This window comes from Berghia stephanieae, chromosome 5 (assembly GCF_034508935.2).
Source record: "Berghia stephanieae isolate SIO BIC M18660-M18661 chromosome 5, UCSD_Bste_1.3, whole genome shotgun sequence".
Taxonomy (NCBI): domain Eukaryota; kingdom Metazoa; phylum Mollusca; class Gastropoda; order Nudibranchia; family Aeolidiidae; genus Berghia; species Berghia stephanieae.
In genome coordinates, this window is record NC_088364.1 from 66,280,963 (window position 1) to 66,298,917 (window position 17,955).

Consider the following 17,955-nt stretch of genomic DNA (forward strand, 5'->3'; position numbering starts at 1 on the left):
TAGCATACACAGTTACCCAATCACAGCTGGGTGGACAGAAAGAGGGGGGACGGGGTTCAGAGAAAAATCCCGACTTTACCTGGGGTCGATCTCGTTCCCTTTACGTGTGAAGCAAGTGCTCTATCAATTGACCTATCGCAATTAAAGTAATATGCCGGGGTGATTTAGACGCTTAAAAACGAATTTATAGTGAAAGGTGAGAAAGTTGGATGAGGTGAAATATTTATACAAAGAAGTGTTAAACGAGAGCAGATATTAAATGCCAAAGTCCAGCTATACAGTCTTATTGTATGACACTCGCCTTAGGACCGGCAGGTCTCTGGTTCGAGTCCCTTAGCAGTTGTATTTATTATTGGCTGAAGAAGACTTCAATCCCGAAACGTTCCATGTTTGATATGTTGTTCTATTTTGAAGCTGTGGTATTCGGTTTTTTTTTGTTCATTTCCCAGTTCATAGTTTCTAAGCTCAGTATTATAATATGGACAAAGTAAGAATTTGACAGGCAATAATCCATAACTCTGTCAACACGCAGGCATATCGCTCGTACCACCCACTCCTTCCTTGACATACGTAATCAATGGATACAACTAAATATGTTAGGCCATCTGTCCTCTATCTGGAATTTAGTAATGTATTTATGTCTTTATTGTTTTTTAATTGTTGACTGAAGAAGGGTTTTGAGCCCGAAACGTTCCGTGTTTTGGTATTTTGTTCTTTTTTTAAAGCTGTTATATTCATTTTTGTTTATTTCTTTTTACAGTCCACAGCTTCTAGCAGCCTAGTATCACTTTGACTTATGTTAGGCCACAAAGATTGTTATTTTTTTTATCACGGACCACAAAGAATAGAACAAACTGCCAGACGAAAGAGTGACAGGACCACGTTATGAACAATTCCTGGCCATAGTGAGCGCATATAACACGTCGCAAGGATGCAAGGCCTTTCGCCAGCATGATGGCGTTGGATTCCCTAACTCTGATGAAAAATCCAATTGAGAAGATAAAGAAAATGAAGAAGGAGGAGGATGATGAAGTGGAAGAAGAAGAAGAAGAAGAAGAAGAAGAAGAAGAAGAAGAAGAAGAAGAAGAAGAAGAAGAAGAAGAAGAAGAAGAAAAGAAGAAGAAGAATAGATAGGTAACTATAATCATTCTACTCTTATTATGAATTGCTAATCTGCTCACATTTTGAGGTGGTGGGCCCAAAATTAACAAAGATTTCAATGACAAAATCTCTTTTGACAAATGAGGGAGCAGGCACTAAGCAATGGCAGAACGAACTCTGAAAAGGTTTGTATTAAACCATTCCAGACTGAGTGGACATAATAGCAGGTTTGATATCCGAACATATTATGGACTTGATTTAACATTGTTGTCATGGAATAATCTGCCTTGGTTTGGAAGTATTTTTCCATTAGAACAATAAGCCCATAGCGGTTTAGCTTATCAGAATTGCAAACAAGTATACTTTGGTGAGAGACAAAGCAGAGAAAAAAATGCAAAAATTAAAAATTATCCCAAAAACTTATGGTAGTACCTCGACTGGGGCACGTGCTCTTTTTTTGGGGGGATGGGTGTTTGTTTCTTTTTTTAATTATTTTTTTTTTTTTGTTTAGTTCATTTTTTTCTTTATGCACTGTCCAGCACTAATTTCTATCCACTCTTTTTCAAATTTCTATCAAAACATCGTTTACCTGGTATCCTCGTGGGTAAACAATAAAATCCGCCCATTGCATTTTGGAGAAATCCACGTACATTTCTTTTCGTCTGCAGCTGCTGTTTCTTCCCCTCCGTCTCCTCGCCCTTCGCTTGGTTCGCCTTTTTGTTATTGCAGACATTGATAAAGTTGAAGTATCGTTGGCATTGATTTTCTGTTGAGTTTGAAATTCCAAAACGTCTTCAATTTGTTTGGAAATGAAATCCCCAGAGTTCACGTGAATTCCTGACGGCTTTGGAATTGGATTTGAACTCGAAGAATTCTTTAAAATCTTATTCATTTCCTTATTTTCAATGTTGTAGTCTTCTATCGGTTTGAGTTTATCAGAAGACCGGACAAAATTCTGAACGAGAGTAGTATGATCTAAGTCGGAATCGGAATCATTTTCAACATACGTTTTTCTTTTGTCCAGATTGTCCTTGCGTCCTTTCGTGAACAGTAGAAGAAGAGAATTTTTGTCATCATCATAAAGAACAAAGGTTGTCTTTAGTTTCAGATTTGGTGCGTACTTGTTGTTCCAGGAAATCGTATTCTTGACAAATCGTTTATAATTGTGCAATTCCTCTTCTCCGTTGCCTTGGAATGAACAGTTGAAATATTCGAAAGACAAATAAATCAAAGAAGGTTGTATCTCACTACTATTATTGTCTTCATTGCTGTCATTATTTTTATCTTTATTGTATAAGATGCTATTACTACCGCTGTTGTTGCTAAATGCGCTACTTGTTTTTATTATGTGAGAAATATCAAAAGAACTCCATGCATTGTTTTTAATTGACAAATTAGGCAACGTAATGATCGGGGCATCCGTCATTCCTACAAATTCGGAACCGTTCCTTAGCAGTTCGCGAATTTGAACATCACAGCTGCTAGTATCAATGACTCCTTCAGCATCGCCATTTGAATCATCATTCTTTTCGGTGATGGTTTTGTTGACCTGGGAGAGATACATGACAAGTTTTGCATGGTCGGCTGAAAAACGCCATTGTTGTGACAAGTGAGAAAGGTTGAAACCAACGATAAGCCGGTGTCCACTTGGGGAATAGTCCGTGTCCAAATTCAGTAGCTGACATTCTGTGTTGGTCAATGAATTTTAAAAAAACAGTACAGTTAGATAGTAATTATATATTAGAATCATTTGTTTAAAAAGCATGGACCAAGTGTATCTGCTGTAATCAAGTTATTGAACCGTGTTAAGAAGTTTTAAAAATACACTTCATATATTCCCTTTTAGGGGACCAATTTAAGCTATTTTTGCTGTTGCTATTTTAAATTGTTTTGTTTTTGATTTGTTTTGTTTTGTTGTGTTTGTTTTGTTTTGTTTTGTAGGGGTTTTATTTTTGTCGTTTTGTTGTTTAGTTATTGTTTGTGTGGCGGTGGTGGTGAGGGGGGGGGGGGGCTAAGGGTTATGGGTTGTTTTTTAGAAGGAGGCGGTTGTACTTTTTCTCTTTTTTTGTCTGTCTATTTGTTTTATGGTATGTGATGTTGTTCTTTGTATTAATCTGTCTTTGAATATCACATTAGCAATCACAGTTTAATCGGAGCCTTGGTAAACCCATAGCCTGACGCACTGACTGATAAATTACATCATAAGACAAAGGGACAACCCTTTAGATTTAACTAAACTTTTTAACCCCGTTACAATTCTATTTCCTTTATCATATTATGTTTCGCAGGCTACAGTGTTGTGCTTTGGGTCAAATACTCACAACATCTACACGTCGGATGAAACGTACCAATGCAAATAATCTTAAACGTGTATAGTCTAATTGATATGATTTAGTGAGAAATAATCACTCAATTGGTGATATAAAAAGTAATATAAAAATGCAAATTTACTATGCATAACAAATCTGCTCTCAAACTGAATAAAAAACAACTCTATTGTTGGTGATAAGAATGTTAAATCAATTCCATACTTGCATACAGACCTGATAGGCACCTGGGCAGGCATCTTTCTAAGTTTTATGTCATCCAAGTAAAAATTCTAACCGGAGCTAGATCAGAAGCGAAACATTGTGTATGTAATACGTGTGCTGTACTCAAGCATTGTGAACTCGACTAAATTATTTGAACATTACCTTTCAATTGTTGGCTTCTGAGTGTTGCGATGTGTTTATACTTAAAGCCACGGTGATGCGAAAGGGACATAAATTCTTTCAACGCCATCGTTTTCGTCTCTTTAACACGAGAATTCTTCTTCCTCTCTTTGTTAATTTTGAAGCCGTTCCTCTTCCTATTTCTTTGAATCTTCCTCGCCTTTCTATATTTTCTGAACTCCCTTTTCAAATATCTTCTCTCTAACTGTCGCACTTTTCTCTTCAGCCACGTTTTAGAACCATAGTTTCCAAATTTACCACTGTGATTGTCCTTGGAGAACAATTCCCGAATTAGAAATCCCTGGAAAGATAACTGTTCCCCGGCTGAAATCCGCCGGAATAATCTTGAAATGCTCACATCATTCGAATTTTTCCTGGTACGAGTCTTAACTTTGGACACTCCATTTCCATTCGGTCTGCTCTCAACGTTACTCGTCAAACAGATAACCACGGCCAATACAATTATCACATTTTTTATTTCGAATATCTTCATTATTTTCTAACTCTTCCTATTTTCACATTTATTGATTTGATTTTCATAGTCAAAACGATAGAGAACTGAGATTCACTCACATCCACGTATTTTGTTGAATTAATAAATGTCTACTTCGATCCGCCTTTGAGATGCGTACGCATTGTGTCTGTGATGTCAAATACGCTTACATACCTTTTTACTTTAGCCATACTTGACAAATCACTTTTTTATTAAATTGGCCAGAAAATTTTTACCTCAACTGTCGATCCTTTAAAAGGATCCTCAACTTGGTTAAAAATCTCAAATCTGATACTTTTTTTAAGTCTAAATTTTTACTCATTTTTATTATTTTTTGGGAGGACGAGTTAAGGGTCATTGTAATGTTAATCTATTGATATTTGAGGTTAACACTTCCTGGCAAAAAAAAAGAAAAAGAAAAAGTGTTTTGTCAAAGTAATGCAGACTTATGAATGAACGCTAGGGCAACCAGGATGGGGGTAAACCTTTACCACTACCTACTGTCTATATGTTCTTGGCATTTTCAAAGAGATAACAAGTTCATCCTTTTCTCCTCAATAAGTCAAATAGTTTGTTTTTTTCATTTTTTTTTTCTTCTTTTGTCAATATGACAGAGCATTAATAATAATGATGATGATGATAATAATAATGATGATGATGATGATGATGATAATAATAATAATAATAATAATGACAAGAAGAAGAAGAAGAAGAAGAAGAAGAAGAAGAAGAAGAAGAAGAAGAAGAAGAAGAAAGAAGAAGAAGAAGAAGGAAGAAGAAGAAAGAAGAAGAAGAAGAAGAAGAAGAGAAGAAGAAGAGAAGAAGAAGAAGAAGAAGAAGAAGAAGAAGAAGAAGAAAAGAAGAGAGAAGAAGAAGAAGAAGAAAAGAAGAAGAAGAAGAAGAAGAAAGAAGAAGAAAAGAAGAAGAAGAAGAAGAAGAGAAGAAGAAGAGAAGAAGAAGGAAGAAGAAGAAGAAGAAAAGAAGAAGAAGAAGAAGAAGAAAAAAGAAGAAGAAGAAGAAGAAGAAGAAGAAGAAGAAGAAGAAGAAGAGAAGAAGAAGAAGAAGAAGAAGAAGAAGAAGAAGAAGGAAGAAGAGAAGAAGAAGAAGAAGAAGAAGAAAGAAGAAGGAAGAAAAGAAGAAGAAGAAAGAAGAAGAAGAAAAGAAGAAGAAGAAGAAGAAGGAAGAAGAAGAAGAAGAAGAAGAAAAGAAGAGAAAGAAGAAGAAGAAGAAGAAGAAGAAGAAGAGAAGAGAGAAGAAGAAGAAGAAGAAGAAAAGAAGAAGAAGAAGAAGAAGAAGAAGAAGAAGAAGAAGAGAAGAAGAAGAAGAAGAAGAAGAAGAAGAAGAAGAAGAAGAAGAAAGAAGAAGAAGAAGAAGAAGAAGAAGAAGAAGAAGAAGAAGAAGAAGAAGAGAAGAAGAAAAGAAGAGAAGAAGAAGAAAGAAGAAGAAGAAGAAGAAGAAGAAGAAGAAGAAGAAGAAGAAGAAGAAGAAGAAGAAGAAGAGAAGAAGAAGAAGAGAAGAAGAAGAAGAAGAAGAAGAAGAAGAAGAAGAAGAAGAAGAGAAAGAAAGAAGAAGAAGAAGAAGAAAGAAGAAGAAGAAGAAGAAGAAGAAAAGAAGAAGAAAGAAGAAGAGAAGAAGAAGAAGAAAAGAAGAAGAAGAAGAAGAAGAAGAAGAAGAAAGAAGAAGAAGAAGAAGAAGAAGAAGAAGAAGAAGAAGAAGAAGAAGAAGAAAGAAGAAGAAGAAGAAGAAGAAGAAGAAGAAGAAGAAGAAGAAGAAAGAAGAAGAAGAAGAAGAAGAAGAAGAAGAAGAAGAAGAAGAAGAAGAAGAAGAAGAAAGAAGAAGAAGAAGAAGAAGAAGAAGAGAAGAAGAAGAAGAAGAAGAAGAAGAAGAAGAAGAAGAAGAAGAAAAGAAGAAGAAGAAGAAGAAGAAGAAGAAGAAGAAGAAGAAGAGAAGAAGAAAGAAGAAGAGAAGAAGAGAAGAAGAAGAAAGAAGAAGAAAGAAGAAGAAGAGAGAAGAAGAAGAAAGAAGAAGAAGAAGAAGAAGAAGAAAAGAAGAAGAAAAGAAGAAGAAAAGAAGAAGAAGAAGAAGAAGAAGAGAAGAAAGAAAAGAAGAAGAAGAAGAAGAAGAGAGAAGAAAGAAGAAGAAGAAGAAGAAAGAAGAAGAGAAAGAAGAAGAAGAAGAAGAAAAGAAGAAGAAGAAGAAGAAGAAGAAGAAAGAAAAGAAGAAGAAGAAGGAAGAAGAAGAAGAAGAAGAAGAAAAGAAGAAGAAGAAGAAGAAAGAAAGAAGAAGAAGAAGAGAAGAAGAAAGAAGAAGAGAAAGAAGAGAAGAAGAAAAGAAGAAGAGAAGAAGAAGAAGAAGAAGAAGAAGAAGAAGAAGAGAAGAAAAGAAGAAGAAGAAGAAGAAAAGAAGAGAAGAGAAGAAGAAGAAGAAGAAGAAGAAGAAGAAGAAGAAGAAGAAGAAGAAGAAGAAGAAGAAGAAGAAGAAGAAGAAGAAGAAGAAGAATTAGCTTATTATCGCGTTTTACCCCGTGTAAACAAGCGCTTTACATTGACTGACATATATTGAAATGGACAACATAAATAAACATACCATTAATTGTTTTTATTTGGGAAAGTGGCTTTTAGTAGGTCCTACGTCAAAATTTCAATAGGGAATGAGATTAGCGGAAGAGTAGCGTCCCTTGATTGGACGTCACCCATAGTCTGTGACGTCACCGGCGGAAAATTATTAGAGAGAGAACGTCATGTTGGTTGTGCGCATGCGTCTCTCGTCCTCGCGGAAGCTATGGGTGACGTCCAATCAAGGGATGCTACTCTTCCGCTAATCTCATTCCCTGTAGAAGTTAGTTTGAAGTGTCAGCCGCTTTTTGACATCATTTAAAAATGGGAAATTTACTTATATATCTATGCATTGTTTATTACCGTGTTGTTAATGAAGATATAATTTTGTGGGCTGCTTCAAGAAACTGGGTATATTTTTTTTCAGATTTTCTATGGGCAGGTTAATTAAATTAGTGAATAAATAAATTTTAAGTAGGTCAACTAATACGAATTATTTTAAAGTTCGAAGTGCTTTTTGACATCATTTAATAATTTTAGTTATGCATTGTTTATTGCTGGTTTAAGATGTCATTTTATAGGATGCTCATTATATTTTTTTCAGAATTTCCATGTGCTGGTTGGTTGAATTAGGTAGTAAAAAAGAATTTTTAAAACAATATTAATGAGCATTTAGTTAGTTCAACTAATATGAATTTGTCTGAAGTTTGAGGTACTCATTTTTCATCCTTTAAGAATGGGCAATTCGATTATGCATTTTTCATTACCCCATTGGTAGCTAAAGATGTAATATTGTGGGATGATGCAAAAAACTTTTTTTTTTAGTCCTTCAGAACCATTCGACCCATGAAGCCGGAGTTTATCCCGGTTTCTGTAGCGTGAAACGGACAATAGCTATCCTTTGGATAGGACGCCATTCTATGGCAAAGTGCTTTCTGCCAAATCTAACAGACTCGGTTAACCATGCACTGCTGGCTAAAGATGAAATATTGTGGGATGATGCAAGAAACTTTATTTTTTGTCTTTCAGAACCATTCGACCCATGAAGCCGGAGTTTATCCTGAATTCTATAGCGTGAAATGGACAATAGCTACCCTTTGGATAGGACGCCAGTCTATCTAAAAGTACTTTCTGCCAAATCTAACAGACTCAGTTACCCATTCACTGATGGGTGGACAGGAGGGGGGGGAGGGGTCAGAAAAAAAAATCGACTGCACCCGAAATCGATCTCGGTCCCTTTGCGTGTGAAGCGAGTGCTCTACCAACTTATCTGTCATTTATTTATTACAGCAAAAGGAAGTCTTTATTGCCATTTAGTCTAGATCGACTAATATCAATACTTGAAATGCCTAAGTCTGGTTTCTCTACTCACTTTTCTGAATTAAAAAGTCACCCCAAATACCGAAGCAAACGCAATGTCTCAATCGTTTCTATGTTACATGTTTGTGTTGAGAATATTGGCTGTTAAGCTTAAATGCTGGCGGAGTTTGTGTGTGTTGAACCCGTGACCTCAAGAAGTCGGGGAGAGAAGGCTCTAGTAAGACTAAGCTTTGAAGCGACTTTTTTGGGGGGTCTTGGATATCTCCCCGGTCAGGCGGATTTGTCGTACCAGTACGGTCTCGGGTTCGAACCCCCATTGCCGCTACGAAGTTTTTATTCTCTGTTGTTTTCTGGTACTTTCCTTCTCACTTCATTTCTTGTTATAATTCCTACACTTCCAAGCCATGATATTATCAGAGTCTTGCATAATAATATTATCTTATTTGTTTATCCAGGTGTGTTCGCGATCGTTTAAAAGCTTGCTTGTGCGCGTTGGGAATAAGACGAAATCGAATTTTAAATCGCAAAAGAGCAAGAAATCCTTAATACTATCTATATCTATTTTTACCTCATTATATTATTGTTTCTGATAAAAAGTGTTTTTGTTTTTTATAATTTAAAAGACTGTTAAGGGGGCCTGATACTAAGAATACAAATATCATTAATTGGGACTATTTGATCAAACTAATGATGTTTATACATCAGGTATCTTGTTAAAAAACATTTCTGGTTAAAAAAAAAATAGCGAAAATCTCTTCGTTGCCATGGAAATGGTGGCCATCTTATAAATAAACAAGTAAAAACTCCACCAATTCATTAATTCTTCTTTGATTTTGGTTTTTAAAGTTGATATATAAAGTTTAAGCATAGTTGTAAATAGCTGGCAACTTAATTTTATAAATATTTAATCTCAAAGGCATTTTAAACATTTATTTTGGAAATGTGAATAACATTTCCTTACTTTATTGACAATATTAAAAGAAAATATAATTTTACCCCGAAACTATTCAATAGAATCAAAATCAAAGGAGCCAGCTATTTGTAGTAACAAACGGCTATTTTAGTTACAAATTTCAAAGCTCTAGAGTTAACTTTTTTAATGATCAAGCCCCAAACAATGTTAATGATGATTAGATAATAGTTTTGAGTAAGACGCAATATTTATCAGATTTTAAGTTGGGTAGGGTTTGTGAATTGCATTTATTCTGTTTCAAACTGTTCATTCAGCAAAAATATGGGTTGAAACATTATAAGGAATAAATAAATTTATCAAGAACAGTCACTTCCAAAAATTGATAAACTGTTCACCCAAGCTGAACCAATTTGCACCCACGACCCCCCCCCCCCCCCACCCCCCTTAATGATATTTGTAACTTGTCTATCTCCTTGCTTTTGTAAAATCAGATATTCGATAATTTGAATTCACAAACGAAGAGAAATTAACTATAAATTAAATTTCCTGAATTTTCAAGATCTTATTTCTTGCGCACAAGTCGTACCAAATATTTCTCTGCCGTCTGTCTGATTTCAAGTGATCTATTAATATGTTTATTGTGTTGGTTATCGGCTGAAGAAGGGTTTTGAGCCTGAAACGTTTCCTTTTCGATATTTTTTTCGAAGCTGTGATATTCATTTTTGTACATTTTTCTGTTCTAACAGCTCAGTATCACTTTGAATTGAGGAGAGTGGATTTTTGTTTCTTCAGCTTCAAAAACCGTAAATTTTCTTCCTTTTTGTTTCAAATTTTATTTTTTATTTATTTATTTTTTTTTTTTTGGTTGAAATATGGTTTTGCGTTAAATATTAGATCAGAATTAACCAGTTATCTGTCTTACTTTGGAAAAACACATATTGACGGTCCGATGATCAAAACTCTGAAGTAGCGCTTTTGTGAAACCGTTGAATTGCATGGCTTGAGTTGTCAGTGTCATTATTTTTTTTCCAATTATTATTATTATTATTATTATTATTATTATTATTATTATTATTATTATTATTATTATTATTATTGAATCATCATCATCATCATCATCATCATCATCATCATCATCATCATCATCATCATCATCATCATGCGGATGTAGGAGATGAAAATGAATATGTTTTTTATTTACATAAACTTTAAAGATTAAGATAAAATTGTTATTTCCTTTTAGTTTGTTCGTGTTTTTTCAATGTATATATATATATATATATATATATATATATATATATATATATATATATATATATGTGTGTGTGTGTGTGTGTGTATGTGTGTGTGTGTGTGTGTGGCGGGGGGGGGTATTTTTTTTTTTTGGGGGGGGGGGGAATGTAAATCTTTGTTTTCAAATATGCAACATGAACTATAAACACAATCCATATTTCATTATATTTAACACGAATCAATTTCTAATGGAGACTAAGTAAGTTACAATTCAAGTACAATGATCTTAATGGGGTTCCAATCAGTGTTGTAAAATCCATGGGCATCTTTTTGGCAAAGTTGGTTATATCTGCTGGAGGTGATTGTATTTCTCTGAGATCTTCCTTGACTGGTGTAAACCTGTATCGGTGATCATTAGAAGTTGCTCTTCCATCACTCATAGATCGGGGAAGCAGATTCCAGTTGTCCGGATGGTTTGGTTTTAACAGAATAGTTCCATCTGGTTCACAAATAAGTGCTCTTATGCCAGGAACAGTGGGAATCCTACCATCTTTCCTGGCCTGGTTGTGGTTAATGTGTCACTTCATCAAATGACAGGAAGAAGTTGTATGTCGAGTAATGTACTGTACTTTGTATGGAGTGCTGTGTCATTTCACGTGAGAGGTTTTTAAAAAATAATTGTATTGTAGTCAGATGGAGTGAAATTGTCAACTTCCTTTCAATTGCTGCATGTATTGAGTCGCTTACCATCTGAATATGTCCTTTCTCTAAATACTTTTTTGTTCAACTATGACGCCTTGCTTCCATACAAATAAATTCAACATGACATCATGGTTCTATACCATCGCTGGAGATTATTATTTTGGTGTAAGTACCAGCTGTTAATTTTGACCATAAGTCGTTGTAGAGACTACTCGTTGGCGATCAGACCTGCCTCATCAATTTGGTAATTTAGTAAGAGGCTTGGATCAATGGAGATATTAAAACAGCCTGGAGATCAATATAAGATTCATAAAAATCTCTGTTCCTCGTTCAGCTTTATCCTTTTCTTTTTGCCACAACCATTAGAAGCTGCTGTCGTCCATTATTCACGATGAGAATTCCATGCCATTTCATCGACATTTGCACCTTCGTGTCTGACGCATTCCTCGCATTTGTCTTTTCTTGGCTATCTTGAAAAATATGATGTTTGTCTTCCTCTGTTTCTTCGATACATCTGGTTCCTCTTCCCTTGCAACAACATCTTTCTTTCAATAGCTTCGCTTCCTTTTTAACATATTTGTATTTATTTGATGAATCATATTTTCTTCTAATATAACATTCCGGTCTGTATTTTTTGTTACGTGTAATTAGCCGAGCAGTTACGTTCACTATTTTGTCATCTATTGTATCCAAGTGGTTCGTGTTTGAAATATCCTGTAGTGTATCCACAACTCCTATATCGTTAGGTCTATTTAAAGGAGTGAGCCGGTCTCTGTGTTCAATAGAATATCGATGGTGTCATGTATGAGGAAGGTTGAAATCTTTTCTAAGTCGTCTTGGATTGTTTGATCTGAAATATAAATTTGTAATTTTGATAATATGAAGCCTTTGATATGATTTTTATGATCAGTTACTATATTATGCAAGAACATATTTATTATTGGATGCCTTTATCCATTTCTGTTGGTATTCTTTATGCACTTTTAATGAATACGGAAAGAGAGCTAGAGGAAGGCAAATAATGACTCATCTTAATAACCTAAGAATGGCCAAATGAATGTGACTTAAAAAGCAACACAGATTTTATGCGCACCGCAGAGGATCGTGATTCGTGTAGACAGCTGGTCGGCAACGTGCTAAAGAGCACAAGCCACGATGGATGATGAATGAATACGCAAATGCATACTATTAATATCAAGTCTTTAAAACTAGTTACCAGGATGAAAAAAGAAATGTGCTGTAACGATTAGTATAGCTTTAACCAATGGTCTCGTAAGCATAAAACAAGACAAAACAAAGCGAAACAAACAAACAAACAAGGATAAAGCTGTAGAAATGATGTCTTCATAATATTTTATTCGTGGAAATAACATATTGGCGATGCCTTGATCAACAATTTTCTGTGAAAAGCTTGACCAAATGGTGTCCGATAGTTATTCGTGTATTGTGATGAGGCCAGGTTTGCCGAGGTCGATTATTCTGGTCAGCCTGTGTTTGTATTTTGGAGTCTGGTCTTTAAACAAGAAAGAAGCATTCCATCCAATAAATTTACTTATCCAATTATTGCTTCATAAAGTAATCATAATAATATACCAAAGATAGGTTTTATGCAATAAATCAGATAATCAGAAAATTAAATTTAATACATATTTGATTAACATTCAGAATTGTTTCACTAACAAGAATTATTATTCTAAACTTTTTACCTCAGAACGGAATAAAAAATATTTGTATAACAATGTTACAACAAATCATCTTTGATTATTTATTGAGATTATCAATTTTAGATGCGTACATACCATCAATTTTCCCACTACACACAAAACTAACTATCGTGTTTTTTGTCCTAATTCCGAATGAATAAAAAGTGTTATATACCTTTAATAGCATTACTCGCCTCATCAGTAAAGCTGTTATGTGGTGTAGCCGATCTCTTTGAACCAAAGTGAAAACTAAAATCAAGGTCGGCTTTAGCATGCTTGAGTCGAAACTGGTGTCTTGGAGGTTCGATTCACAATCGGTTGTCTCTATAATTTCATTCGATCGCTTTTATGCAGGATATGGCCTCTCTGACGAAGCTTTCCGTTTTGTCATCTCTTCAATCATTCTTTCTCTTTGAAGAGGAAACAATTTTACCCTTTTTATTTTGGACTTGGATTTGGAATCGGAGCAATAGGCCTAGATAAACCCTTGGAGTGTAATGTCATTTTAAAAAACCAACTTCATCAATAATCAAAATAGTGCAACTATGTGGTCTTGTGGTATAATACTCTCCCTCAATAGAAGGTCTTGGGATCGAGTCCGGCTCTGAGCGGCACATAATTGAGTCTTTGGAAAAGACTCTTAACTCACATTATCTAGCCGTGCCCAGGTGTTAAATGAGTATCTGGCCGTTAACAGCGCTGTCTCTGATGGGAAATAAATGGTAATATCTCGTTACAGGCACAATGTTCCGCCCTATTTGTTTAGTATCGCTGTTGGCCAGGGACCCTTTGCAAAGTGCCCTGGCAACGTTTAGTGGATATTGCGCTATATAAATGCTCAATGTTCTTTTATTTTGTTTTAGTTGTTTTTTGTTGTTTGTTTGTTTGTTTTGTTTGGGTTTTTTTTTTGTTTTGTTTTTTTTTTTTGTTTTTTTTTTTTTTTTTTTTTTTTGTTTCCTTCATCTTTGCAAAAACTCTCAAACCTGTGAGAATTTTGTTTTTTAATCAAGATTAGGGTCATTTAAATCGGTTGGAATTATTTGAAGGACGAGTTATCTGGCCTTATTTTAAATACGAGTCTTTCCATAGTAAGGCAGTTAACAGGTTAATTATGACAAATAAATTATTTTTTTTTAATCATGTAAAGGACATTTAGTGATTTTTTTTATCGTGCTTTGTCTTTTTATGTATGTGTATGTACGTGTGTGTGCGTGCGTGTGTGTGTGTGTGTGTGTGTGTAAAATAAAACAAATTTCTCTTTATTCGTCACATAGGGGATTTATTTTAGGGAAGACTGGGATAACCATACGTCAGCCGCAGAGCAGAGCTGACAAACTGAGCTAGGCCGAAGTGACTCGCTCAAGGCCACACAGCAAGCGGGTATTCGAACTCGGTTCTATGGATACGAAGCAAAGACTGTACCTACCGCTGGGCCACACTGTCGCCCCCCTGTATGGGTGTGTATTTGTATGTTGTATGTCTATGTGTGCTGTGGTATAATATATGAGTCCATCTGGTGAGAATAGTTCCTTCTCAGATATTATGTACAGATTTATGAAACATTGAGATCAGGTCAAACTGGCATTCGCCTGTTCAGATTAAATATGCAGTGAAGCACCTAAAGAAAGCATATTTCGTCCATACTTACCTACAACATTATCACTAGGTCACGTGCAGATATAACAGGATGTGACGTCACAAAAGTCGGTTGGCAAGCCTTCCGCAGAAAAGATAGATAAGTAACGTGGCCAGGATCGTAGATCGAATGTTTTGGCGGGTTCTGGAGATAACGAGTGACAGTAATTTGAGTTGTAGAGCCTGGTTTGTAGTTGGTATGGGAGATAATGGAACAGATTACTTGTGACAAAACAGTCGTTATTCGTCAAATTTAAGAATGTGTTTATCTGTTATTACATACCGTACACTAACAAAACACCATTTCCCCCCATGTTTACAGAAAACCTTTAAAAAGTATATAAATCGATTTTTTATGATCCCAACTTCTTCTTCTTCTTCTTCTTCTTCTTCTCCTCCTCCTCCTCCTCCTCCTCCTCCTCCTCCTCCTCCTCCTCCTCCTTCTTCTTCTTCTTCTTCTTCTTCTTCTTCTTCTTCTTCTTCTTCTTCTTCTTCTTCTTCTTCTTCTTCTTCTTCTTCTTCTTCTTCTTCTTCTTCTCCTTCTCCTCCTCCTCCTCCTCCTCCTCCTCCCCCTTCGCCTCCTCTTTCTTCTTTTTCTCCTTTTTCTTCATCTTCTTTTGCAATTGATGGATCCACATATCCTAGCATAGGCCATTATGATATTCATGGAGTTTCCATGGGCCCGACGCCACAATGGGTCCCTGGGACCCAGGAAAAAAACTCCGAAAGGTCAGACAGATCCTATGAGAAATCCACATCAAATTTTGGCTTCCTTTTAAACCATGAAAAGTTTAAGTATTGTATTCGGTGGGTTTGATTACAGCAAATATTTACTGCCCAAAGGAGTCTCATTACAGTCGTATGAGATCAACTTTATGGACTATCAGAGGAATCAGATCGTATAGATAGAATGCGCTTGGCCAAGGAGTTCACAACATTGCCATCCGGAAGTATAACGGACCAACACACAAACTCTGTGTACCATGAACTTTTATAGTCTGGTTAATACAGTTTAGTGAGAACAACTCACAAACGCGGATGGCAAAAACAATAACAAAGGCCTGAGTGACGTCATCTGCATACTATCTATAGATCTATCTAGCTCTGATTTATAACATCTGACTCTCCTCCTCCTTCTTCTTCTCCTCCTCTTCCTCCGCCTTCTACTCCAAATAAATGATGACTGCAAGAAACTAAGCTATCTGCAGACGACTACACAGTAAGAGGCTACAAAACCTACTAGTGTTGTAGAGAACACACACATTTAGTAGATCATGTCTACAATACTTACCAACTTAATCCTCTTCGGGCCTTGAGGCACATAGGGCATCCATCAGACTCTCCATTTTTTTTTAGGTCGGCTGCTTTTGCGGTGGCTGTATTCCAGGACAGGCCTGCTTCTTCCATTTATTTTTCCATGGCGTTTCTTTGGGTCTCCCCCGCTTTCTATTCCCATCTTCTGTCCAGTACGGGGCTGTCTTAGGAAGTGATCCAGCCAAAGCCATCTTCTTCTTTTTAATTGGCTTTCAATGTTAGTGCAGTCAGATGACTACAATAACCCATTCAAATTGGAGAAGACTTAAACTTAGTGCTTGCCTTTCCGAAACGAATATTATCATGGCAATGGATCCCGGTCGACGTGAACTTATTTGCAGGTCCGATAACCCAATTCCTTATGGGCTCATTGTTGTAATGAACATCTCAAAAAATGACGCAAAATATTGTCCATTACAACAAAGTTAAACTAGGCCCATAAGTGGGTCCGGATGTCAGACCTGCATATATGTACACGCCAATCCCTGTAAAATATCGCAATCTTCCAGAAGTTCATTTCCCAGGTTGAAAAGGAAGCCCATATTATTTGATGTGAATTTCTCATAGAGTCTGGCTATCTTGGTATATTTTTTTTTCCACTGTCCTTATGGTTATCTGTTATGAAATTAATTGAAAATAGACTTTTCCATTGAGATAAGATTTGAGTAGTGGATTCCAATCCAAAACCTGAGAATGAGCACTCTAAATTTTCAATTACCGTCCATTTCCATCACCAACTGCTTATGCAATCTAATGGACAAGATGGTCAGCTGGCGTCTGCTATTTTTAACAGTCGCGTCACTCTAATCCGGAACGGAGGAGTCCAGATTTATGTTTATTTTGGACCCACCGTCTCAAAACGGTATGTCGGGTTGAATGGGTACCTGAAAAGTGAATTTTGAAAAAATAGGATGAGAAATAGGTAGGATCTACGAGATTCAGGTTTGTTGAAGCTTTGGCAGGTTTATTATTCGTTCGATTGTAGTAGGGCTAGGGCTGTGCGGGTACCCGGGTCCTACCCGGGTACCCGGGTATTGCAGAATATTTCGGGTACCCTGGTAGAATCCTCGGGTACCGGGGTATTTTTCAATTTCTCTTTAATACGTTATTTTATTGGTTTATAGAATATAATTCAATCATATTTATAAAAAAACTACCCGTAATCAAAATAAAATTATTGATTACATTATGGGCTTTCCAATAGCTAGGAATAAGTTAGGAATCAACCTGATTCCAAGAAGTCAACTTTCTCTCGGAAATCGAAACTAATGAACGTCCTTCCAAGAACTCGAGATGGGGACTATAAAAACGACCCCCAGAGTTGTTGACTTACTTGACTTAGATGCCTTTCGCGTCTCGATCGAAAGATCGGGTCGCCTTGGCTGTTTCCAGTATTTCCTGTGTGAGGTGTCTCCAATATTGCCGGTCCTCTGCTAGGGTTCTCAGATTTTCAAGGTCCCCTGCCGTTATGAGACTAATGCTCTGTCCAAGTGTTGTGAGGTTTTTGTTTAGGATCACAGAGTTGTTGCAGTCTTTATTTTTTTTTTTTGATCCTTAATATTTTGTTATATCTTTTTCTACAGTTTGTACAAATAAAGATATGATTTAAAAAAAAAACAAGAAAAAAAAACAAAAACCCCGCCATATCAGCCACCCCCCCCCCCCCCCCCTTTTTTTTTTTTTTAAATCATGGCGGGTACCCGGGTAATTGGGAACTATTACCCGGATCCTACCCGGGTAATAAATTACCCGGGTTGGAACAGCCCTAAGTAGGGCCTACTGAAGTTTGTGTTTGCTCTTCGGGTTATTTTTCTTTGCAGGATCCAGTCATGATTTTAAAATTACAGGGAATAGCGCGAACGCAGTTCCCCTTACGCAAAAATTACGCACTCGAGTCACCCACATTTGGGGTGATCGCAGGGGTCAGCCCAACCGGAGTGCAATGGAAAGGCCTCGCCCTGGGAGGACCCCCTTCGTGATCAGGGTGCCTCCCGTGCCAGGTAAGTATGATTCTTTGTTAACGATTGAAATATTTATATCAAATAAATAGTTATTACTTGTACCGTACAGAATAATGCTTATATACTTCATATATTCCTAAAATCATTTGTTTTTAAATTAAAATTATTTTTTTTAATTAAATTGTATTAATTGTAATTATTTTTAATTTTTGAATGATAAAAATTGATAAATATTTTGAAATTTTAATGTTTACTATCAAATGATCTTTTACAAGGGAAGTAATTCAAAAAGTGTTTCCTCCACATATTTATTT

General features: G+C 35.9%; 1 protein-coding gene and 1 non-coding gene across 2 annotated transcripts in view; both read right to left on the bottom strand.

The window, feature by feature from the left end:
* Nucleotides 1-4,457, bottom strand: part of LOC144974197 (uncharacterized) — a 5,342-nt gene extending 885 nt beyond the window's left edge. The window contains exons 1-2 of the mRNA XM_078917115.1: nucleotides 3,795-4,457; nucleotides 1,691-2,787 (exon numbers count right to left, since the gene is read on the bottom strand). Coding sequence (XP_078773241.1) covers nucleotides 1,691-2,787; nucleotides 3,795-4,305 — 1,608 coding nt within the window. The 5' untranslated portion in view covers nucleotides 4,306-4,457. The remainder of the gene's footprint in view (nucleotides 1-1,690; nucleotides 2,788-3,794) is intronic.
* Nucleotides 4,458-17,524: 13,067 nt separating this feature from the next.
* Nucleotides 17,525-17,688, bottom strand: LOC144974273 (U1 spliceosomal RNA). The gene has a single exon (XR_013645680.1). It is a non-coding gene; the product is annotated as a U1 spliceosomal RNA (small nuclear RNA).
* Between the last annotated feature and the right edge of the window lie 267 nt (nucleotides 17,689-17,955).